The sequence below is a fragment of the Argiope bruennichi genome, chromosome 3, assembly GCF_947563725.1.
Source record: "Argiope bruennichi chromosome 3, qqArgBrue1.1, whole genome shotgun sequence".
Taxonomy (NCBI): Eukaryota; Metazoa; Arthropoda; class Arachnida; order Araneae; family Araneidae; genus Argiope; species Argiope bruennichi.
The window spans coordinates 133,519,529-133,544,888 of record NC_079153.1 but is presented as its reverse complement, the minus strand read 5'-3'; the positions used below and the strand labels follow the sequence as shown (position 1 = coordinate 133,544,888).

The window sequence follows — 25,360 nt, the reverse complement described above, 5'->3', positions numbered from 1 at the left end:
TTTAATTTATTGCTTAAATTTGCAGCATTTGTCACAAAATTTTTGTGTTATCACATACAAGGAAGCAAAATAAAAATTTATGTTAAAAGTAAACAAAATTGCTCAAAATTCAACTATCATTGTATTCATCATGTAAAATAATAATAATAATTTTCGAAACTTTGTCCGAAATTTGACCGGTTAATAATCTTGGATGCATCATTTACTCTCATGTATGTTGATATTGATGTTATTTGTGGTGAAAGCTATTAATCACATTCACGGAATACGACGAAATTTCGACAAAAGAGCCATTAATCTTTCCAAAAAAGTTTTGACAAATCTTCCAATAAACTGCATTTTTTTTACTGCCTTTTTTCTTTTATGTTTTCATATTTTCAATCGTTAATTGATTTTTCTGCAATAATTAAAATAGAAATAGCTAGTTTACAAGGTTTCTGTAGAACAATAAAATGTAGTAATTTTATGTAATAGAAGTAATAAAATAAATTGACTAAATAATCGCAGCAATTGTATATAAAAAATGTTTTTTCAAAAAGTAAAACTTATTAAAGCTGCTTTTAAGCAGTGTAAATTTACGTTAGTAGCTTTCTTTCAAAATATGTAGATTCTGCAATTTTACATGTCGCAAAATTCTATTTTCTTTCGAAATTATGATTACGTTATTTTTTGCAAAATAACAGAATTATTTTTAAGCCCCTCTTTTTTCCAAATACTATATATCTGACAGAATGGAATTTATAGTCAGATTATCAATAGTGATAAACCTTAACCTTTCACCTCGACCAATCACCAAGAAATTAATAAATCATTTCTCTGACGTTACTTAGATAACCGCTATCTCAGAACTTTTCCTTCAATGGCCTTCCCAGCTCTCTAATTTTGGCATCGTTTATCGCCCTAGGTGACCGAACACTCGCCAACTGGCTACTTTTTCTGGCAGCCCATACCTGACTCAGATGTCTGCTGCGGTATATAAACAAGAGCATATTCACCTAGCCGATAAAGGCAAATTACCAATATTCTGGCTTCTTTAATTCCGTGGAACCTAACGATTTTTAATTGGTACAGACATGTCACTTGGACCTTTGGAAAAAATTTCTAGGGAGGAGACTTTACGTCTTCGCAAAACTTTTATTGGGTAAGCATGATTATTATATTTTGTCGAATCATTTAATTTTTGTTTATTTCAAAAAGATTGAGTGTAAATAATTTATTACGATATGTAGAAAAATTTTGTTATAGTTCTTGTGTTGTTATATAATTTTTTATAAATGTTTCAAATATAATGATGTTTTTTTTTTTCCCTCGCTTATTTGTATCTTGTTTAAATAAATTCTTGAACACATGTATTTAACCTGTGCAAATTTGGTCACTGATATCTAAAAGAGTGAATGATATTTTTTTTTAGTTCTGGCGACTGACCTGTCGTGATGTATGAACGAGCTATTTTGCTGCATAAAAAGATAAATATTCGAATATTTTCAAAGTGATTTAAAAGTGCATTTTATTATTAGAAAACTGAAAGGGCAATAATGAATCAATAAATGCATGACAAAAACTTAACAATTTTAGCCTGGTATTAGGTCGCTTTATTTTTTTAATAAAGTATTACGATTTATTTTTTTCTTAATTTCACTACATTTTAAATCATTCATTATTGATAGCAAAATTTAAATTAGTTCATGAGTTTAGTAGCTTACAATTTAACATTTTAATGCTTGTTTTCATTTCAAAGAAATTAAATTTATGACGTGAATGAATGAATTCTTTCTTTCAATTCGAATAATATAACTGAGGTTTATTTTTGAACTTTTAATAATAATTTTTTTCACGTTTTTAATTTAAAATATATTTTTTAATTCCTAATCTTTTGTGCTTAATGTTAGTTTTAAAAAAGCAAAATAATACTAGATATTTTTAAAATTTATCTATTAAAATAATTACTGAACAAAGTCTCAGGATGTATAATAGCACTATTAGAAATTCATGAGAACATATACAAGTTTAATGTTCTTAATTTTTTTCTAGTTGAGCTATACAAGAATCAAAAACTAAGCAAATTTAAATGAAATTTGTTAAATTTAGACGAATATATCAAGTACTGAAAGAATTTTCTTCAACACATAAATGTTACTTATTGAAGTATTAATGTATAATTTGTTTGAAAAATCTCCAAAACTATTATCTCATTTCTGAATTATATTCATTGAAATTACTGAATATTTTGAAGACGAAACCTATAAGACTACAAAATTCAAAATGTTCAACTGTCGAATTAGTTATACAATTGTTACTCAGAATTTTTCTGGAAGAACGAGCAAAAAATATGGAACAACGAAGAGAGACGAAGAAAAATGTTGCGCGTGCACATGTTCTTAGATTTCTGTTTTCTTTTTCTCCCTGGAATAAACAGTTTCACATCTTTCTGTCAGTTTATGTAGCTAATTTTAGACAGTGACTAAAACTTTCTGAGCGAGTACAATCCATTGATTTCGCAATAATTTTCTGAAAGCAAAGTTCCTAGATTGTGTTTGTTAATTATTTAAAAATCTTCGAAAAAAGTTTTGCTGGTAAACATGGAGAGATTATAATTTTCGAATACCCTATGTCCATTGTTAAAAAATGCTTTTTTATTTATGAACTTATTTTAAAGTTTTTAACTTTTTTTTCTTGAAGTCTATAAAGTTCTTCAAATAAACAAGAATGAAAGAATAATTCTTTTACGTGATTGGCATTGTTCAGAAGTATGTCATTGATGTAATATAGAAATTCATCATCTAGCAAACGATAATCATTTTATGGCTGATTGATAATACCAGAAATATACTCTTATTTATTTCAGTAAATTAAATAGCAATTCAATTAGGAAAGAAATTAAATAATCTAAATTTTGAAATATGATTGTTTACTTATTTACCATCCATTCATCCATAGGATGCAATGCATTTTAGTTATCGCAGCAGTGATAGATTCCTAGAAGTAGACTGATTAGACAGCTGCTTATAATAATGTAGACCCGAAAAATATATGGTGTCTCAGAAATATCATAAAATATACACACAAATTCTTTATATTCAAAAAACATTCTCATTACGATTTATAAAAAAAAATATAATATTACATTTTATCTCACAAAACCTCAAAGCCCTACTTGAGCTGTTAAACCAAATTACTGTATCATGATAAAACAATATTCATTAAAATGTTTTGAAAGAAATATTAAAATTAATTTAAGATAATCAATCGTTACACTATCTATTGATTCCACAGCCGGTGCTTGCTTTTTAATACAGATATAGTCCATCTAGAATTTTTGAATGATCCCAAAATTGCAGTTGATATTACATTACATTTTCCCTATTTTTGTTTTATTCGTTTTCATTATTTAGATAGCTTTCATCTTACACTCAAAGTTATTTGAATGAATTTTTCTTTTAATTGATGAATAGTCAGTTATTTTCCCCCAAGTGTTTTTAATCCTTAATAATTAAATTTTAGAAACTTTAAACAAAATACAATAACAACAAATAATAATACTATTATGGTGTCAATTTAATTATAATACCTTTAAATTTTGTGTATATAAAAAAACTAGAAAATTTCATTCTTTCATCTAAATTACAACTTTTTTTAGGCCGAAGCATTTATTTATTTGAAAATTCATTTTTATTTGCATTGGCGGCCAGTGCCTCTTTCCAATAGAAACTAAATTTAAAGCTGATTTCTTCTTGAAGAAACATTTTGATATATATTGTTGTTGAGAAAATTTAATATCTCATGCTATTTGTTTCCTCTAGAATACAGAATTTATCTTTTCATTGTTGATTAGCTAGTTCATTTATTGTTTTTATTTATTATTTATTTCAGAAAATTGTATTATAACTTTTATGAAAGGCGAGAAAAATATTATAAAAAGATGTTATACTTTCTTTTAAAATGTTATTCAGTTTTAGCGTAGTTTAAATCATAAGAGTAGTTTAAATCATCGGTCATGATGCAATATCAAGTGAATTAGTTTATTTGAAGAAAAAGCTCTATTAGTTCTGCTTTCAAAGACCTCATTTTAATGTCCTTGAGACAGTCATGTGTTTATTTTATTGCTGCATCTCTGCAATCGCGTAATAATTTTGATTTAAATAAAATAAGAAAGGATAGTTTCTAGAAAGTTACAGCCTTTTAATTTTCTAGGCGCCGAATGAGTGAGTTTTCGAAGAACATTTCTTGGAAGTATTACAACTGTATTTAAGGTTTTGCTTGATTTATCATTGTTAAATACTTAATTTCTTACTTCTGCATACTTATTTTCTTTTTAGCGAGAAAATAATTTTGTATTTAAAAGTGTAAACAGCTTATTCTTTCAAATAAAAATTAAGGAATTTGCATAAAAGCTAGGTATACCATTATTACTTTCTCGTGTACAAAGTATAGAGAAAGTATTGTAATCATAAAAAAATTATGTGAAAAGATTCGAATTCAAAACTTTAAAGAGTCTCCATGTTTTAGACCTCCCTAACTTCGAAAAACACATTTTTGGAAAATGTCTGTGCGTATGTCTGTGGTAAAGATAACTCAAAACCTCTGTGAGCTAGACGGATGGAATTTGATGTATGGACTTTACACCAAATTTGTAGATTTTTATTAAGTTTGGAGCAAAATCTATTCAAAGAAAGTCTATCTGCCCGGCTGTTCTAATATAAGTTAACACGGTAACTATAAAACGAAGAGAGATAGATAAAATTCTATGCACAGATTTAACATTTGTAGTGTAGAAACCAGTCAAATTTTGAGCGAAATCCAACAAAAGTTTGAACGCCCGTCGATCTGCTCTTTCAGATGCGTAACTCAAAAATGTAATGACTTTAATGAATCAAATTTGGTATGTGAATTAGTAAATGTAATTTCATTGGGAAAAAAACGCATCTTAAACACAAATTCATATTTATTAGAGAATGCGCGAGAAAATTTTGGAATGACTACTTCTCTGCATTACTGTCTACTGCATTAGAAAGAGTCAATACAATGTAAGATGTTAGTGGGGATATTTGGGACTTAATATGAATAGATTTCATTGATTCGTATCTGTGTTTAAAAGTTTAAATTCTTGTAATTAAAGTAGTATTTTTGGAATTGCCATCTATTTGTTCTTCTAGGTTTTTCTTCTCTCTTTTATGTATTCTTACTAAGAATACATAAAAAAAAGATATTTTTTTATGTATTCATACTTAAATTATTCTTATTGTGCTGGAATATATTTATGGATTATAGCAATTTAAAATACTTTCTTTTCTCAGAATTTTTTTTTTACTTTAATTGTGAAAAAATCATAGATTCAATTTAAATCAAAATTATATGAATGGTAAATGAAATCCGTCGTCATAAACAGAAGAACAAGTACGATCTCACTATTTAATTTATGTAGCTATTCTTATGAGGTTTCAAATTTTAAAAAATTCATTAATAGCTAAAACTATGCAAATTATAAATTTAAATGACTGATATTTAGCTCTTAATTAAGATTCTGAGATTACTACAAATGTAAAGAGTCTTTAATAAATAAATGAGTCCCTAAAATAAACTAATTTAAAACGTCAGGTATCTTTATTTTAATTAATTTTGTATTTATGCGAAATCTGAAAGTTTAACCCCATAAACTAAGCAAAGATGCCGTTCATATTCATCACGATTTGATTGAGCAAATGAATAAATGCTGATGGATATCATACCTATTTGCAAGGTGTCATTGTAACAATATTTACTTTTAGATTTTGGCCACCTTTTAGATGGCTGTCCCTTACGAAATATTACTAATCACTTCACTTCTTTTCAGTCCTTTTTCTAGGCGCAGAGGGGGACCCCATTTAACATCATTCCAGAATGAAGACATGCAGCCTTATTCCTCTTCCTGAACACTTGGAACGAATTATTGCCACTTCCCCTATAGGGGCTAACATCATTAATAAAACATAATTCAAAAGTAGCTGTCTACAGAGAAGACAGCTACCACACAGAATGTTTGGGTTTTAAACAAATGAATATTTATAATTAAAGAGATAATATCCTGTCCTTCCCCTCTGCTACAGCCTGTGGTTTGACGTCACACAGGCTAACTAACCCGTTTCTCCTATTCGTCATCGAGGGGAAGGTAATGTTTCAATCTTTGTTCATTTGTTTTTCATATGAAGTGTGAAATATCTCTACATGTATTTGTTAACTGCAATGACCTGAGGTCTCTTTCATTTCTTACTTCCTACGTTAGATTTTGCTTCAAAAAATTTCACTGTCTCCTTGAATTTACTGTCTGCTCGGATGTTTGAAAATATACTTTACCAATGGTATATGGTATCATTTGTTTCAATTTTGTCAATGAAAAAAAAAAATGTTTTATGTTTTGTTATTGTTTTTAGCCAATAAAAATCGTTTATTAAGTTCAATGTGAAATTTTCAGGTGGACTACATCCTACTGTATTCTTGCTTATAATTTTTGGTTGATCAAATCTTCAATTTTAAACATTTTTTCTCTTCAACAGAATTGATAGTTTTGCTGAAAAAAAAAGCTGGTTATAATAATTATGGCTATGGTCAGTTTGCTTAAATGTATCAAAGGATTATTAAAAATCATATTTTTATGCACTTCATTTAATGAAAACAACAGCAAATATTGTAGATTTTTTTTTCAATCTGTTATCATTCTGTTATTCCTTTTGAATTTGCTGTGACTTTCCCTTTAGGGAAAAATAAAATTGTTTTCCCCACCTTGAGAAGAGTGTTTGGTCAGATTAAGCCGAACCAATCCCCTCGAGGGTGTGTAAGATTGAATCCGGCTCCAAGACGAGGGATTTTTAATTTGAATTCTTATATATTACCAATGTTAATAAATAATGTAAAGGGATACTCCGATCAACAATGAAAACTAATTCGACGCAGAGATTACATTTTATTCTTGATAGAAATGAAAATTTAAATTTTTAAAAAGATAGAAAAATTATTGAAATACATTTTTAATGCTTTTTTCACTTTTTTTATGCATGAAATTTCTTAATTTTCAGAGTCAGTATTTCTTTTCATACTTATTTTCTCACATTTTCATCTGATCTAGTTTTCTTCGTTTGCAGAAATAGCGCTGTGCTGGAGAACTATCATTTATTGCTATTTATTTTCCTATATTTAAGTGCATATATTTATTGAGGCATCATTGTAAAAATTATGCAGGACATTCTGGTAATACATATTACTTTTTAAAAGTGCTTAATTTTTAATAATTGAAATTCGAAACGAGCAGCAACTGAATTTATTTTCCAAACTTATAGTGAGGTACGCAGCGAGACGTTTTATTTTGCAACATCCTTCAAATGAAAAAAATAATAAAAATGTACATTTTTTGGTTTTAAACTGTGGAAGACACGTCTTCGTTTAAGACATAAAAAATCAATTGTAATGGAGTCCAATGTATTTCAACATCCTGATATTAAATGTATTAAAAATTCAGCATCTGCATGTAATGATGGTTTTTTAAAAACAATGCATATCGATGAACAATTCTTTGGAACATAATCGTATTTCTACATATTAGTTGGAAGATGAGGCAGCATTTCATAACTTGGAAGAAAAGATATTTTCCCATGAAATTAAACAATACCATAATAACAAAAATATTTAAATTTTTTTCCTTTCTTAGTTTCTCTAGAGTTTTAATTTTTTTTTTATTTAGATAAATCATAAATCCTGTATATTTAGATTGGTGCCTCAATGATGAAAATTATTTGCATATTGCCTTGTTTGTAGTCCCTCTGTACACATGTACTAAATTATGTTTCCTTGCAGGGAGTCTTGCACACTTTTTTTCGAGCAGGACCCATTGAAAATTGTCAGAGGTGAAGGACAGTACATGTATGATGAGAATGGCAAACAATACCTGGACTGTATCAACAACGTTGCTCATGGTATGTTAATTTTGTTCTATCATGCCGTTTCGACTTTAAAGTTTGTTTTATTAAAATTTTGTAATCATAAGGAGTCACTGGGAAAAATGTTTCCTCTGTTTTTCAATGACAAATGGCATTTTCAACATATATACAAAAAATGCACTTGTTCTGAGTTATCGAAAAGTTTACCTACTCCAAAATTTCAAAAATTTGGAAAATTCAAGAATGAATATTAATGAAAAATTGTACCAACAAATGGAATTCTTATATTGTTTATAGTAATATATCACTTAGAATTTCAGTTGCTGTCTATTCTTTTACTTTTAAAACAGTTTGTTTGATTTAAGATCGAAATGAATTTTTTCCAAGCAGAAATATTTTTTATGGTTGACAACTCATTCATATTCAAAATCATACGAATACCCATGCAATAAAAACCTAAATCTCACGTTTCTATAGTGAAATTTGGTTTCTTTTTAGGAAATTTTCCAATAACCCAAAAATGCACGATTATGAAACTCAGAAAATCCACATTTGTTTTATGGAATATTCTACATTCTTCAAAAATCAAGCATTCAGTAAAAATGAGCAGAAGTGTATTTATTGACATTATTCAGAAGTTTATTGTATTCTTTGAAGCAGAGAACTTCTGATTTCTTCAGAAAGGAGCAATCTGCTATACATCTTAAGAGACAATGTCAAGATTTTTAAATTAGTTAAAGATTTCTTTATTTCTTTGAGGTCACTCAAAAAAGCACATTTGTTAAAGCAGTCCTAGCTCTATTGACTAGCACAAAGAAAAATTTGAAGATGAAATTTAAAAAAAATAAATAATCTAAAAAAAAGGCTATTTTAGTATGGGGAAAACTTTATATTATATATTAGAGGATCGCGTTTGAACATGTAGTTTTATAATGCCCAAAATTTCGGTATTTGTTTTTTTTTTCAGAATAACATAAATTTCACATTAGTATCAATTTGTAATTTGGTTTATTTCAGTTTTATTGTAATAAAATATTTTTTCACGGTTTATGTGATTTTTCAATCAGTCTGTACGAACTTACAGAATTGAAATTCACATGATGGTGTACGAAATTTTACGATGCCGAAAAGCGTTTTGCATATTGTGCAATACAGTAGTATGGTACAACGTTGTATGAAGTTAGTATTATGTCGATTGTAGGCAGTATTATATGACTACCGTAATATTTTCCATAGTAAACAGTTCTGAGATTTTTATATAATCTATTCTTTATGTGAAGATGAATTTTTAAAATAGCAAAAATGAAAGCTATTGAAAGTTATATATATTTAATTGAAATGTATTCTTATAAATAATTGAAAAGATATGTTTAACATTCACAATTTTTTGACAAAATATTTTAAGGGTTTCTGTGGAGACATAAAAGAATATAATTTAAACATATATTATAAATTTAATATAATTCTAATGAAAGAATATTGGAATTTAATTAATTGATTAAAAAGCATGTTCTGATTTTTTTCTCTTTGTCTAATCTAAATCTTTTAAGAGTTATTTGGCGCAAATGAAGTAAACATTACTTGAATTAAAATATTATGTGATATTTAAAGGGAATTCAGTTAATATCATTCAAATGAACTAAATACCTTTCAAATTAAATGATAGTCGGTGTATTTGACTAAGAAAGCTAAAATTTTAATAAAAAGATGCTAACAAACAACTCTGGTAATAAAGTCGTGACAAAAGAAATGTTGTTGCAATGTTTTGAAATCACCAAGTGTTTAACGATCTATCCTGACAAAAAAAAAAAAAAAAAAAATCCTCGTGTTTTATTTTGTAAATAAACACAACCGTTTCTAACGCTCCCTTTCGACCTTGACAGAACTTTTCGGAAAAATAAACATAAAAAAACTTCATTCAAATAACTTCACCAAAAGAGAACTTTTTCTGAAAGAGAAATATCGATTCCAGAAGTTCCGCAGAAGACGCAGTGTTGCGCAGTTTTCCGCGTATTTTGGCTCGGTTATTCTGTTCGCTTGATATCTTGAAAGCAAGCCAATTGGCGACTTTCCACTTTTTGGCTACCTTAATAACATTTTCACACGCATGTCCTAAAAAGAGCTATTAAATAATTCCTAACACGTTTTATTGATAATGTTTTCTCCCCTCCCTCACCTTTTTTGTACCTTTCGTAGTATTACATTCGCATTAATAACATGCAGGTGTGTATACTGCCCTTGAATTAAAAATTTTAAAAGCATTAATGGAACTTTTATGTTTCAAAACATAAACACAATTCGTAGAAGTGGAACATGTAACAGCTTATATGACTTTTGTTTTTCAGGAGAAAAAAATGTCACCTATTCATTTTAACAGAAGTGCCATTCATAATTTATTTATTTGAACAAACAAATTGATATATTTTTATTTGTATATATTCATTTATTTACTTTTAGTTTAATAAAGACTTGCTGAATTTTTTTTATTTAAATCAATTTTTCTAGAATCAATAAGGAATCACATATTCGTAATAAGACAGTCACTTAATATACATTACTATGTTATTATCTTATAGTATGTTATACTAAGCTTTCTTATGTTGTCAGTTCATTGATCCTTCTGTAAAATGTGAAAGGGATTCTGAAAACAAATTGGCGCGTATTTGATATATATCACGTGATAATAAACCGATATAAAGTAGATGCTATAATGCTACCTAAAAAATGACATGATCAAATTTCATTGACAATATTATTTCATGAGATTTTTTTTGTTTATTAATCATTTATTTATAAATTATTTAAAATTTTTAACTTGATTATGTTAATTATTTTTGCTTACTTTGTTAACCATTGAATCAAACAAGACATAAACTCATTCAGTCAAAATTAAGGATCAAAGCAATTGGTTTCAGTCATTAGCCATAAAATATTGATATTTTTAATCGTTTACATGCAAATTATTTAAGATAATGTTACGAGTACATTTAAATATCGTCTTTTTTTATCATCTTATTTGTCATGCGTTTCGCATATTAATTTTAATATATACTTTAATCCATTATACACACCAGAAAATAATATTTTTTTTTTAAAAAAAAAGCATTGCATAATTTATGTTATTGTTATAGTTATGCTGTAATGCATATTTTTATTTATACAGTATAGCAAAACAATTATTTTTCACAAATATTCGTTAATTATGTAACCTATGTTTGTTAAAAAAAATGCTTTTGTCTTCTAATAAATTCTCTTTTCGAACAGTGGGTCATTGCCACCCTCGTGTGACTAGAGCAGCAGTGGAACAAATGAATCTTTTGTACACCAACAGTCGTTACCTCCATGATAATTTAGTACTGTACGCTCAAAAATTAGTTGCAACTTTTCCACCAAAACTCAACGTATGCTACTTTGTCAATTCTGGGTAAGTCGTTTTATGTCGTTGACATTTGCATTCTTTTTACTTTCTCGTATGCAAACATTGTATACAAAAATATTGTAATCGTTAAAAAAAATTAACTTGAGACTTTGACGTTTAGACCTCCATCGATTCGAAAAACACATTTTTAGCATCATGGCTGTCTGTCTGTCCGTCCGTCTGTCTGTGACAAAAATAACTCAAAAACCCTTTCAGCTAGATGGATGAAATTTTACATGTGGTCATTAACCAAATATGTAGATTTCCATCAAATTTTATAGAAAATGCGTTGAGAGGAAATCTGTCTGTCCGGCTGTCCGAATATACGTTAACACGACAATTACAAAACGAAGAGAATTAGATGTACAAAATTTGATACACAGATTCGACATTTATATTGTAGCCATTTATCAGAGTATCAACCAAATCCAACAAGGATTTGGCCGTCTGTCGGTTTGTATTTACAGAAGCATGTAAACGCGATAATTAAATTTGATATATAATATCAAATTTAGTACGTGATTTTGTGGCCAAAATTCTAATTCTGTGTCAAATTTTGATTTCAATCGATTGGAAAAAACACGCCTGAGACACGAATTCATTTTTTTGATTTTTATTAACCACTTACTAGCGTTTAAGTGTCAAAAACTTCGCCACGGATCACGCTATAGATTGTGTAAAAGTGCTGAATTCAAGCTAATAATTATTATTTTCTATTCATCGCATCCTATTGCTATGTAAAACATTCCTTGCCTTATACAAGGTCTATGATTTTTGACTGTGGGGGGGGATAATAGCTTTATTAGAAAAAATTTTGTGGTGACCAGTCCTGTTTATTTTACTATAATTATTGAAATTAGTAAAACATCGTTACTTCTTTGTGAAATTTTCGAGACTTTTAAATGTAAAGGGCAGATATAGGAAATTTTATAAATTCATATTTAGAATGTCTAACTTTTGAATTTGGACTTTTCACGGAACTTTTACGGAATACATTGCTATCTTAAAGCATTTGCTAATCACTTAAACTTTTTTTATAAGCAAGATATTTTTTAATACTTTGATTAAAATAACTTTTGTTAATTGTTTTGTGATGTATCGAGTGGTCACATCTGTTAAAACTAGTTATCTGCTTTATATAATTTAAATTTTTAAATTTATATAGAATTTTTTTTTCAAGCGTAGATACAAAATACTCAGTCAAAGGTTAAAATTATTTATCAAAAATGTTTTTATAGATTTTCAAATTGTTAGTCTTTGAAACAGATTCGTTTTACATCATAGATATACGACACACTGTCAAACATATAACTGTACTTTAAATCGCACCGATAAAAACGGCATCATGCCCATTTTCTTTCCGTAAAATGTGCAATGGAAGAAAATTATATTGAGGATCCCGTTTGTTGCAATTGATTTCATATTATCATTTAATTCATTCATTAAGTATATTTTTGTTTCGCTTGCAGATCAGAAGCAAATGATTTGGCCCTGCGATTGGCAAGAGCTCATACTGGTCACGAAGATGTCATTGTCTTAGAAGGGTGAGTGTGATTTTGTTGGAAGAATTTTAAACTGATCTAAATTCTATAAAAGTATCTAAAAATGAAATTAATACTTTTTTTTAAATTCTTCTTGTAAAATTTTTAAACTCTCTTTCTCTATTTGATTCTCACTCTTGCTTCCCCCCCCCTTCATTTGTGCCGCATTTGTTTTTATTTGTAGTTCCCGTTGTTAGGACCAATATATCCTGTGACATTTCCTCACTTTATGAGTATTATTAGGTCCGAAGTCTGCTTACACCTCAGAAAATTAGGTTCCTCTGTTTGAGTCTTTTCGTGAGTGATGACCATTCAGGATAACCGTTGGCGAAAAAAGAAAAAAAAAAGCCCGAAATGAGTTTTTGCTAGAAACATTAATCATATGCAAATAGAAACATTAATCATAATTAAAGAGTAACTGAATTTATCTTATACATGAAAATGTATATAATTATAGGAAATAATTAAGCACAATAACACATTAGATAATAGAAACTAACACTTAAGGGAATATGATATTTCTCTTCTCAGAAAATTTTAAGGAATTTTAAGAAACTCTTTTAAAGTAGAGTCATTCGTTAACTTTTTTTTCATATGTACATTCTGAAAAACAAAAATCTATAAGAAATTAGGGATTCACAGTATTAAAAGTGTTGCTAAAAGGCTATATTTCCTCTTTTAAATCATTCGGCTTTTAGTTGCACAGTAACTTGAATGCACTGTATTAACCAAAAGAAAGCAATTAAATAAGAAATAGAGATAAACATAAAGAAAGGTTAAATTCCATTTCAAATTGAATTGTTATTCCAATTTCGCTTTGTATGGATTGATTCGGGAAAAAATTAAATCTGAAATGATTCTGTGGTTAATATTTCACAATCTTATTTTATCAATTTCGATGGCGAAATTTAAAAATAAGATTATTAACCCCTTCGAATAGTGTTGGTGTAATATAAATTATTTTTTGAAAGAGTCTGTAATTGGCTGCATGAGTCGATATAAACTTTCAGCCAAAAATTGATTTACTTTTTAAGAAATTGCATGAAAGAAAATTCGATAAGCAATTTAGAACGGTGAAAATAATTTATACTTTAATTAACCTTCTTTTTTTATTCCAGTCTATAATTTTCACCTTTTTCTTAGTCAAATATTTCTTTTCTTTACTTCTTAGGGCCTACCATGGAAATTTGTCTACATCTACGGACATGAGTCCAATGAAATTCGAGAAAATTACTGGAGGAAAAAAAGATTATGTTCATGTGGTAAGTAGTATTTATAATCCAACATTGTCGGCATTTAGATTTTCCACGATATCTAGTCTAACAATGGCTTGTGTGAAATATAATTTATATTAATCGAAATTCTGTACAATCTATGTCAAGTGCTAAATGTTGTGGATTCTGAATAGCATATTTAATAACGTTTTTTTATCTGTTCCATTCAGAATTAATTACAGCAAAGAAATATATATATATACTTATTATTTTTACCCGAATATAGTTTATAATAGTTGCCCGAATAATAGCTTGATAAATAACGAACAAAAATTTAGATAATACTTAATAGGCAAGAATAATAAGTCGAAGTGATTACAAAAATAATGTGAAGAAAACAGTTTAGAATTGAGTGGAAAAAATGGTGAGATAGGAAGAGTGGGAGAAGAATTTGTAAGATTTTGGAGAATTGTCAATTCTGTGATTCCAAATGGTAATTTGTCATCTATGATTTCTATATCTAAAATATATGCGTAAATATTCAATGCATTTTTTTTTCGATTTATACATCTTTTTGCCTTTACAAAATTAATAATGAGCTCTAATAATTTGAGCAGCAACATCTAACTGATCGGGGCATGATTTCGACATATGGAAGGGCAAGAAATATTAAAACAAAATTTTGGCTTTGATATGTGTGTAAAATTTGATTTTAATCTTTAATTGCACGAGTTATCTCATTAAATAATAATAGCCATAAGAAAATGTTAAGTTTGGAAAAAAAACCTGTTGGAAACTATTAATGAATGAGTCGCATCTTCTACTGGAAAAAGATTTTTCCATGGATCCGTGGTTTACCGTTTTTTTATTTTTTTCCACACCTTTTTCAGGTGTTTAATAAATATGCAGTTCAGCTGTTTAAAAAATACTAATTTAAGATAAAATGGACAGAAGCCTGTGTAAAACATAAACTTAACAGCAGGGAACTACAGAGCAATTCTTAACAATCAAGTTTTAAAAAAATTAGAGTCAAAGAAAGCAGCAAAGAAAAAATAGGACTTAACTGCCAAATTGCATTCATCCTTTAAAAAAAAAGGAGCTCTCATGTCTCAAGAATTCCTTGCACATCTGAATCTTGTAAACAAAATTAAGCTGGCTGAATGAACCAATGAGACTGATACTTAAAAGCCAACTCTGAAATATCTGTTGAGTTATGTCAATGGAAGATCTGTAAAAAAAGAAAAAGATAAAAGGGTGTAATGTTTCTCAGATATGCCGCAAAGGTCTATAGACCATTGACGAAATATTTGCTAAAAATATGTTAATGAGGTATGTTTATAATAAAGCTCACACTTTCCCGTCATATTTGTTGTCCTATTTACATTTAAATTTCCTCCGCTGCTGCACTACAGATATGAGGATAAGAAGCTTCCGGCATGGTGGTAGGTTCTCGCTAACCGGGTGCGTATATAGAGATGGTGGGAATCGGCTACCTTATACCGATAACAGGACGTGCTTCCCACGGGAAGAGTTGTTCCTTGGCCGGTAATGGCCCTTAGGATTCGTCTTAGTTGCCACCAGTGTTGCTGTCACGGCGGTCAGGTTGGTCAGATTAATCCATGTGCCTTAACGAAAGGACCAATTACGGTTACATTTATATTTATCCTGATAATATATTTTTTAAAATGTCTTTTGGAAAATTATAACCTATTAATTTCTTACTTTTATAAATATTTTGAAATAAATAAAAAAATCCTATTGGGCTGTAGTTTAAATGATTTTTTTTTGTACATTGATTATTTAATTCTTACTTTTTGCATATTTTCCCTTCACGCTTTTTTGAATTGCCTCTGTTTTGCCTTTTGGTCAACCGCATCCCTGCTTCTAGCATGACTCGGGTTTCAAAAATTCCTTTTCCTTTTCCTAGGCTGCTCTGCCTTGCAGTTACAGAGGTTTGTACACCGCCGAAGAATATGGCGACGAAGTTGGTCAAAAATATGCCGAAAACGTGCTCAATGTCATCAATAAGATTCACTCTCAAGAGAGACAGCTCGCTGCTTTCTTTGCAGAATCGATGGTCAGTTGTGGTGGTCAAGTGTTGCTGCCTAAAGGATATCTCTCCGAAGTTTACAAGTAAGAAAAATGAACGAATTTAAGAAATATTTTAAGAAATGTTTCTAAATTTAATAAACCATAAGATTAATGAAGTTCAGTTTTGATATGTTGAAGTGAAAACTAACTGTTAACATTTGTTTTTATCAATATTTATAAATATATTTTGGTCGATTGTTTTTTTTTTTTTTTTTTTTTTTGCACTTCTTTTGCATGTGTTTTAAAATTAAGAATTTCGTTTCGCCGAGAGCGCTTATATAAGATAAGGTAGTTATTCTGTAAAAATAAAATTATCTTAATATTTACAATTTTGCCAACCGTTTGTTTTTCTGTTGAAAATGAGCGCTTTTAAAATTGAAGTGAACAGAACGGATGTGGGAAATTCGAATGATCGAAAACTACAAAGCTTTTGAAATAAGTAGGTAAAAGTGAAATCAAATTTTAAACAACACAACGATGTTTCATTGTCCATTTCCATTCAATTTTTTTGATAGTCTATTATTTCTATTTTCTTAAATTATTAATCTAAAAAAGGAAGCAAAAAATGAAACCACACGCTACGTTTTTTCCTCAAATTTAAAGGAGGAACTCTTAATTCCTTGCAAAAATGTAATTCACTTCTTTGTCGTCAATTATAATTGCATTAGAACGGAAATATTTTAATTATTTTTTAGACAGCAGCTATGGCAATGTATCCAGTAGTTGAAATAAGTATAATTGAATTGCAAAACTTCTATCGAGTTTCACGACCGTTCCTGGAGAATTTTCAAATTTTGCGTCTTATTATTTTCCAATCTAACACAAAAAGAGAACATATTAATTACAATTTGATTGACCTCAACCGATGTTGGTAATATTTTATTTTTTCATTTATTGGTCGCTTTTATTAAAAACCACCATGATCCATGAAACATCCCTATATCCCATAAATAGACAAAACAATTAAATTAAATTATTATAATGATTTATGTTTGCCACAAACTAGTTATTTTGTATGAAACGTGGGTACTGAATTCTTGTTTCATTTGCCCGCGCAAATTCTGAAACAAAATAATTACGGTTAGAGATCACTCGAGTTGATAGATTGTAAATTGCTACAACCGATCATATCCCCTTTGTTGGGACGCGGTCGCTCGTAGCGTTTGCATTTAGTTGTTTCTGGATTAGAATATTACATAAATATATTAGAATTATATCCTGGACTACATACCTCCACGTAATGATACTTTTCCCCATGTTGCCAGTTTGAATTGCCATTGATTGTATTATTAGAACTGTAGTAATTAATTGTGCAATTGTTTGTTCACAGATATGTTTGCCAGGCAGGTGGTGTGTGCGTTGCAGATGAAGTGCAAACTGGATTTGGGCGCGTGGGCAAGCACATGTGGGCCTTCGAATTGCAAGGAGAAGGTAATTGAATTTTTAATATTTATTAAGATACTAAAATATGAATATAAAAATTTCAAAATCAATAAAAAGAATGTTATAGAAATAAATAACGATTGCTTATATTTATGTACTCATTTTTGGAAGTATCTTCTTTAAATTCATTCATTGAGATTAAATTTCTGAAGCAGATTTTATTGAAAAGGAAGAATATATTATGACAGAATCTAAATCATTGATATGTTTTATAAAGATGTAATTCTCACCATTCAGATTAAAAAAATTATTTCTATATTTAATTGCGTTATTCCATTTTTTTTAGATATATGTCCTGATATTGTTACTATCGGAAAACCAATGGGAAATGGACACCCAGTTGCTGCTGTAATAACCACCAAAGAAATTGCTCGTAATTTCAAAGGACTTGGAGTATCTTATTTCAATACGGTATGAAAAACAGAGCACGTATTTTAAATATTCTAAAATTCTCTTTCGGTATAATTTTATTTCAAAATGTAGCATTTTCTCAATAAATTTCACTCTAAATTGTTGCTTTACAAAATCCAAGTATCATTTATTCAGTAACGCAATTTTATATGTAGTTAATTATTTATTGCTGATGGCATTAAAATTTTGTTTTCTGTTTTACAGTGCCGAATTAAGCAAAAGTATTCGACTTTATTTTAAATTTAAATCGAAATATATGGGTATATTTTTAATTAATATACTATTTATATCAATTAAGATATAAAATCAAATCATGTTAACAAAGAGCGTAGAACTGCAGCATAGCGGTGAGAAAGCAAATAATATTGTAACTCTGAAAGGCATTCTTCGGAATGCTGCGAAGTCAAATATAAAATGTATTTTTGTGTTCTAGAAAAATGATGTTATAAAGGTAAGTTATGCTTAGAATTGAGTATTTATTGCTATTATTTATTTCACACCGTCATCTGTCCTTAAAAATAGAAGAAACACTATGGTTTTGTACCTTCATGCTTCCAAGAACCATGGAGATTCATATAAAATTATTGTTAGATAATGCTATACATCAGAAATATATAAAAAGAAATATATTTCTAGCATTATAAAATTTCCCAGCTACAACTTGAACTTAATTTTGCAATCAGGAACCAATTAACGCTTTATGAGATCCGAATTCACTACATTATATCAAACTATATCTCATTGTGCATTGTTCGCTAAGCAGAAGTGGAGCAATTCTTAATTCTTCGCAAACTGAAATATCTATGATGCAAAAATTAATACTGAGAAAATGCTGCGTTATAGCATTTTTTTTTCTTACGATTCGCAAAAGCAGTTTATCTCTAGATGTATTTCAGTTGTTTGTCATTTTTATTGTACATATCAAAGGTTTCTTTTTATTTGTCATTAATTGTTTTAATTACTTATTATTTGTCATATATTTATAGATACGTACAAAATAATTTTTTGAAGATGAAAAAAAAAAAAAGATATAAGTTATTCCTATCTGTCAAAAAGTTCTCGCTAAGCTTTAATATTCTTTAATTTGTCAAAAATGCGTTTGTTAAAAATGTCATTATATTCCATTTCCTTCTTAATACTTTTTCGTTCTTTGAAACTTCTTATTTTTCTTATTTTTTTATATGCTTGGGGGGGGGGGAGAAGATTTGAATTGATTTTTTTTAAGTCTCATTGTTTCAGAGAGTTAATCAACTTTGTAAGAATAACTTTTTTTTCTACTTATTCGTGCCTAATCTCCGTTACAAATATTCTGACCCTTTGTCCTTTCTTATATTTCAGTACGGTGGAAATCCTGTTTCTATGGCAATTGCAAACGCAGTTTTGGAAGTAATTGAAGATGAAGATTTGCTGACTAATGCAGATGTCGTCGGCCAGAAACTCTTGGACAGCCTTCAAGAATTGAAACAAAGGCATCCACTTATCGGTGATGTTAGGTAAGAAATTTTTTATTGCATATTTTATAGGAACATAAACTGATATGAAATTTTCTGATGATCGCTCATTAAATTGATAAAATAATAGTTTTTATCTGTTGAGTATTTTAGGGATTTAATTTATCTCTGCATTACTTTGATTGGAAATCCCTTTATCTGCAGAATTATGATTTCAAATTAAAAACACTTTTTTAAGTGTTTTCTGACCAGATTTAAGGACAAAATTTAAAAATTTATTCCACTCTTTGTAATAATGTGCATATATTCATTATATTTCTCAACTCATGCCAATTTTTCTCTACATTTCTAAGACTGTATTTATCAAAAAATCATATTACTAACATATACAATAAAATACTGCAAAGCTTGTTCTTTTTATTTTAATAATAAACTTACCATGGTAATATTTGCTTAATGATCAGCATTCTCACTTTGCTATGTATCTAATTATATTTTTTTACTATTTTTCTCAAAACTAATTTCATTTTAATTCTGTGCTCTTTTTAACACGATCCAAATGTGTGAATTCAACTGTCAGCTGTATTTGTAGTTCATTATTAACTGTAATTTCCATAAAGAATGAATGCTTTAAGTTTTTGTTCGTCTTTTGTTTTTATAATGTGTTTAAATACAGTTATTATTACATTTCACTATTAATTTTTTCCATCCTTTTCAAGGGGTGTTGGCTTCTTTATCGGCATTGATTTAGTGAAAGACAGAAACACAAAAGCTCCTGCGACTGAAGAAGCAGCATATATAATTGCCAGGTAAGTAAATGCTTATGGTAACATTAATTGTACTATTGTTTCTTTTTTTTTGTCATCAGGTGTGTGTGTGTTTGTGTGTGCAAAATCATATATCTTATTCTAAATCTTAATTAATTTCCTACTTTTTATCTTAAATTAACCCATGTCACTTTATTCCAAAATTTATTTCTTGATCCAAATCCTGTTTCTTTTTATTTAATTACTTCTAACACGCGTTCTAAAAAATTGATGACTTTTGCAATTCTCACGCTGCAAGCGAAGGGATAAAAAATACTTAATGCTCACAGTATAACTTACAAAGATAATTAAGAATCCTTTTCTTAAATTCTTTCATTTATCGAAGAAATTCATCTAAGAATCGCTTAGTAAAAATTCTAAGAACTCGACGAGAAGCGTTCCTCTTTTGTCTCTATGTACAATCTATTCCCTCCTGTGAAAAAATAAACTGAATTTAAATTTCCATTTTATCTTCTTTTCGACCACTCATATGCAAAAGTATATTACACATACACACACACTTACAATTAAATAACTTTTTTATGTTGCAGAGTCTTGATACAAATTGATGCAAATACTTGATACAAATTGCAATCCTTGATAAAAAAAAACAACCATGAATCCGTTTATTGTGAATGATTAAAGAAGAAACTTAAATGTGTTCGATATTATTGTCAATGAATCGAAGCTCAATGTCAATGATCATTGGAGAGAAATGCGTCGCAGCTCTCCGCTAAGAAATTGAAAAGCGTTAAATGGCAGATCAGTGTTAGACATTTATAGTTACGGTAATTAGGTTTTGAGAGCCATGAGGAAAATATAAGGCAAGCGTACCTCAGTAGTTAAAGTATCTTTATCGTTAAATTTAATTAGTAAAAAAATAATTTCGAAAGGCGGGGTAAATTGAATTTCGAAGGCGCGATAATGAATTGAATTGAAGGGCAAAATAAATTAATTGAATGATAAATTGAATAAATTACAAATATCTGTTGACAAATGCTCGCTCTCCATACCAATCGTATGCACGTACTCACTACTAATTAAATCTTCAACGATTGTTATTAATTAATTAAAGAATCTTAATTAATTTCTTGCTTTTACCTTAAATTAACCCATGTCACTTTATTCTAAAATTTAATACTCAGACTTGTTACAATAAGCTCAAAACTGATTGTAACGAATCAGTTTTGAGCTGAAACATGAACCGACGAATATGTAGCAAAAACTTAATTTTACCAATTATAAATGAAAATCTAATCCTCACTTAAGTGTTTGTATCATTTGAATGTATAATGTCAATGTAATAATTCCATTTTTAAGATCGATTCATGGTGCTTCTATTATATATAAGGCTAAATATTACTAAAAAGAATTAGGATGAAAATTAAGATATGTTATAGAATCGAGATAAATACTTGGAACCTACAAATATCATATGCTTCCTTTCTTTGTTAAAAAATATTTACCTTGAAGAATATAAAATGATACTAAGATATGTGCTTTTCATTGATCTTTAAGATTAATTCATGCTGTGCATTTTTTTATTATTATTTTAAATGTGGATTCTTAGATAAATATATTATTACAAGGTATGAAATTTGATTTTCCGTCTTTTCTTGCAGAATGAAACAAGAAGGTGTTTTGCTGAGTGCTGAAGGAAAATATGAAAATGTTCTCAAATTCAAGCCCCCTATGGTATTCAATTCAGAGAATGCTGAAACATTGGTCAAGAAACTGGACATAATCCTCACAGAAGTGGAGAATAAAAAGCCGCGCAGTGTGAGTGAATCCTCCGTGTCTAGTGATTCTTCAAGTTCAGATGACGACATGGTCTCAGCTTCGTCATCCAGCTGAAATCTTTTGGAATAACTATTTTTGTACATAGATTTTTAACTACTGGACATTTACACATCCTCATATATCCCTTGTTTTCATTTAAGAATATTTATCTCTTATAAATCACCACGAACAAGGGAAATTCAATCTTCCTTTGAAAACAGTTTCGTCATATGCATACTTTTAAATGACTCTATTTTATAATTCTTTAGAATTTTGCAAAAAAATAATATTATTGAATAATTGAGATTTTTTTTTCTATTTAACTCAAATTTGTCTGAATTTACGTTGAAAAATATGCAATTATGATAAATTTGTTCGGAAAAGTTAATCTTTTGCACTGTTCATAATGAGAAAAACTGATCCATCTGAAATCTCTAGTATTTTTTTCTCTTTTAATCTTACTTAAATAATAAGGAAATATATTCTTTCTTTTTCTTAAAAAAATATTAAAGCTTATTATAGGATTGTTCCAATAAATTGAATATTAAATGACCAACATTTTTTAATAATCATTGAGAATATTCAGGTTTATTTAATTAATGAAAAATTAAAATCAAAATGAATGCGATTAAATAACATCACTTTTCATCATATAGCATTTTCATTCCCATTTGATCAAAGTTTTGCACAAGAACAATGAATACGATTATATCTATTGTTAAATATTTATATTGCTGAGAAGGAGAAAAAGAATATATATTTCCTCTATAAGAAAAAGTGACTGAGTTAATTTGAAGACTAGTTCTCACTTTCGTCCTTTTTTGTAAATGCCCTGTTCATTTCTTCTGTGTCTTATATAGAAATTTCATAAATCCGTTGATAGAATTTATGCATTGAATATTTTATCTAGAAATGACTACCTTATAGAATTCAACTGTTTAATCAATTCTTAGTAAGATAATTATTCTTTAAGATACTAGCGTTTCAAAGTTTTATAACTCTTTAGTTAAAATCCTGAATTGTGTGCCTTAGAACGCTAATTATAAAAGAAATTAGAAATAATATATGCATAAAGGTTTTTTTTAATTATTTTTAATTATAAAATTAGCAGCTATTTTTCAAAGTATTTTTGTAGTAATAACTTATCTTATTAATTGCAAACAACGAATATTGAAACTCTATTACTGATCGCTCGAGCTCAGCAGTTTTATGATGATATTCACTTAAAGAGTTGTACTGTTATGCATATACCTATATTATATAACACATATTATATGGAATACTTATTTTATATATGATACTTACTGTAGATAACGTTTTAATTAGCACTGTAAATACGTCATCAAGGTCGAGTGAGCTGTTGAGAGTATGATGCTATGGAATGAAATGAATGTATTTCTCTATTTTGTTTAATAAAATTCTTTATAAAATCTTGGCATTTTTACCATCGGAAGTTGCATTTATATTGATATTTTATGAATTCGAAATTTATTTTTCTTGAAGGTAATTATTATAAACACGGTTCTGAAGCTTAGCTTACTGATAAAAATCTACAAAATATAATAGTTAATAAGGGAAAAACTGAGGAAACCTAAGCACTTTGATACTGTTAAATTAAATCTTGATTTGTTGAATATTTAATATATCTTTTCAAGATGTAGCGTTAGATTAGCATATGTGATACCTCCCCCCCCCCATCAGATTTTCCTAAAAGTGTCATTTTTATCAAATAAGCTGACAAATTTTGTAATAATAACCAAAATTTATATTTTACTAGCTGACCCGTCAAACGTTGTTCTGCCATATAAATTATTTCTAGTGAATATTTTGGTTGTTAATTAAAAAATAACGAATGTATTGTAAATGAGTGGGTATGGGATCCATGGCAGAAAGAGGAATGGAGTGCTGTAGACGATGATCGCCGATAAAAACAAAAAACACCAACCATTCATTTTCTCAATACAATGTATTTCATTAACGTAACGGACATATATATTGTTTGATCTCTTAAAAGTTAAACATAAAGTGAAAAAAAGTAATATATTTTTTTATCCTAAAGTATAAAAATGAAATAAAGAAAATCAATATTCATTTCGAAGATACGATATTTTTTGTCAGTCCGTCTTTAGCCAATACAAATAAGCTCGATGGTTTGTCCATGCGAGAACATGCCACGTAGAATTGTCCGTGTGAAAGACATGGTGTGCCCAAATCTATGCCGCAAACAGACATCGTTTGGCCTTGCGACTTATTGATTGTCATTGCGAATGCTAATCTAATAGGAAATTGAACGCGTTTGAATTCAATTGGCACATCTGTGAGAATCATTGGAATTCGTGGCAGCGAAACATTTTCCACTTGGAATTTGCCATTGAAAATGTTGGCTTCGATAACGTTTTTCATTAATTTTTTAATGACAAATCGCTTGCCATTGCACAGCTGGGGGGGGGGGTTCAAATTCCGAAGTAAAATAACCGGAGATCTAACTTTCAGCCGTAGAAGGTGTGGTGACATGCCTGGCAAATCCAGTGAGTTCAAAAACTCTGTTGGATAATTTACAGCTTCGTTAGCATCGCAAACTGTATCGATCGATTTGTATGATACCAAGTCGCCTGACAACGATTGCTGTATCTTGAAGTTTAAATCGTCGATGTCCATATTTTTTTCTGCCAAAATGGCTCTTTCTGCTAGCCAAGCGTGATTTAGGTATTGTGTGCGTACATGGTGAAATATGGGGTCAATGAGAGCATTTTGCAAATCAACGATAGTGCAGAAATGAGTGGGCAATTTTATGCATTCAGTATTTTCATAGACAGCAACTTTTCCATCGCGGATATCTAACAATTGGTCCCAGAATGTGTCAGTAGATGGATCTTGTAGAAGGACGTGCATGTTTATTTTTAGCTGGACTTTTTCAACATTACGCTACAGTGGCGATGATTTCAAGCAAGCGTTGATCTCATCAGCGTAAGTTGAACGTGGAATAACGGGAAGTGTTTGTCTAAAATCAATTGAAAGGAGTAACAGAGTGCTGAGGAATAGTTTGTTATAATTTATTATATCTTTGAGTGTTTTGTTCAACGCCTCAAAAGAAGGTTTGTGTGCCATAGAGCATTCATCCCAGATCATAATTTTGCATTTTTTCAGTACCGTGGCCATGGACGATTGTTTTTTATGTTGCATACTACGTCTGGTTTATTTTGAATATTCAGTGGCAGCTGAAATGCTGAAATTAGAAATGTTTTGCCAGTTCCAAGTGGTGCATCAAAAAAAAAAAAGAATTTACCTTCTCCAGCCAA

General features: G+C 29.0%; 1 protein-coding gene across 2 annotated transcripts; it reads left to right on the top strand.

Moving 5' to 3' along the window:
* Nucleotides 1–982: 982 nt before the first annotated feature.
* LOC129964021 (ethanolamine-phosphate phospho-lyase-like) lies at nt 983–23,495 on the top strand. 2 transcript variants are annotated; one of them, XM_056078682.1, is made up of 12 exons: nt 1,010–1,141; nt 5,831–6,145; nt 7,825–7,943; nt 11,172–11,331; nt 12,795–12,869; nt 14,038–14,128; nt 16,008–16,213; nt 17,502–17,602; nt 17,901–18,025; nt 19,364–19,518; nt 20,196–20,285; nt 21,905–23,495. In XM_056078682.1, the coding sequence occupies exons 3-12, from the start codon at nt 7,889–7,891 to the stop codon at nt 22,134–22,136; spliced, it is 1,290 nt and encodes a 429-aa protein (XP_055934657.1). In that variant the 5' UTR covers nt 1,010–1,141; nt 5,831–6,145; nt 7,825–7,888; the 3' UTR covers nt 22,137–23,495. The 2 variants fall into 2 exon arrangements, with proteins under 2 accessions (XP_055934656.1, XP_055934657.1); XM_056078681.1 differs by lacking the exon at nt 5,831–6,145 and having other exon boundaries at nt 983–1,141.
* The last annotated feature ends 1,865 nt before the right edge of the window (nt 23,496–25,360 follow it).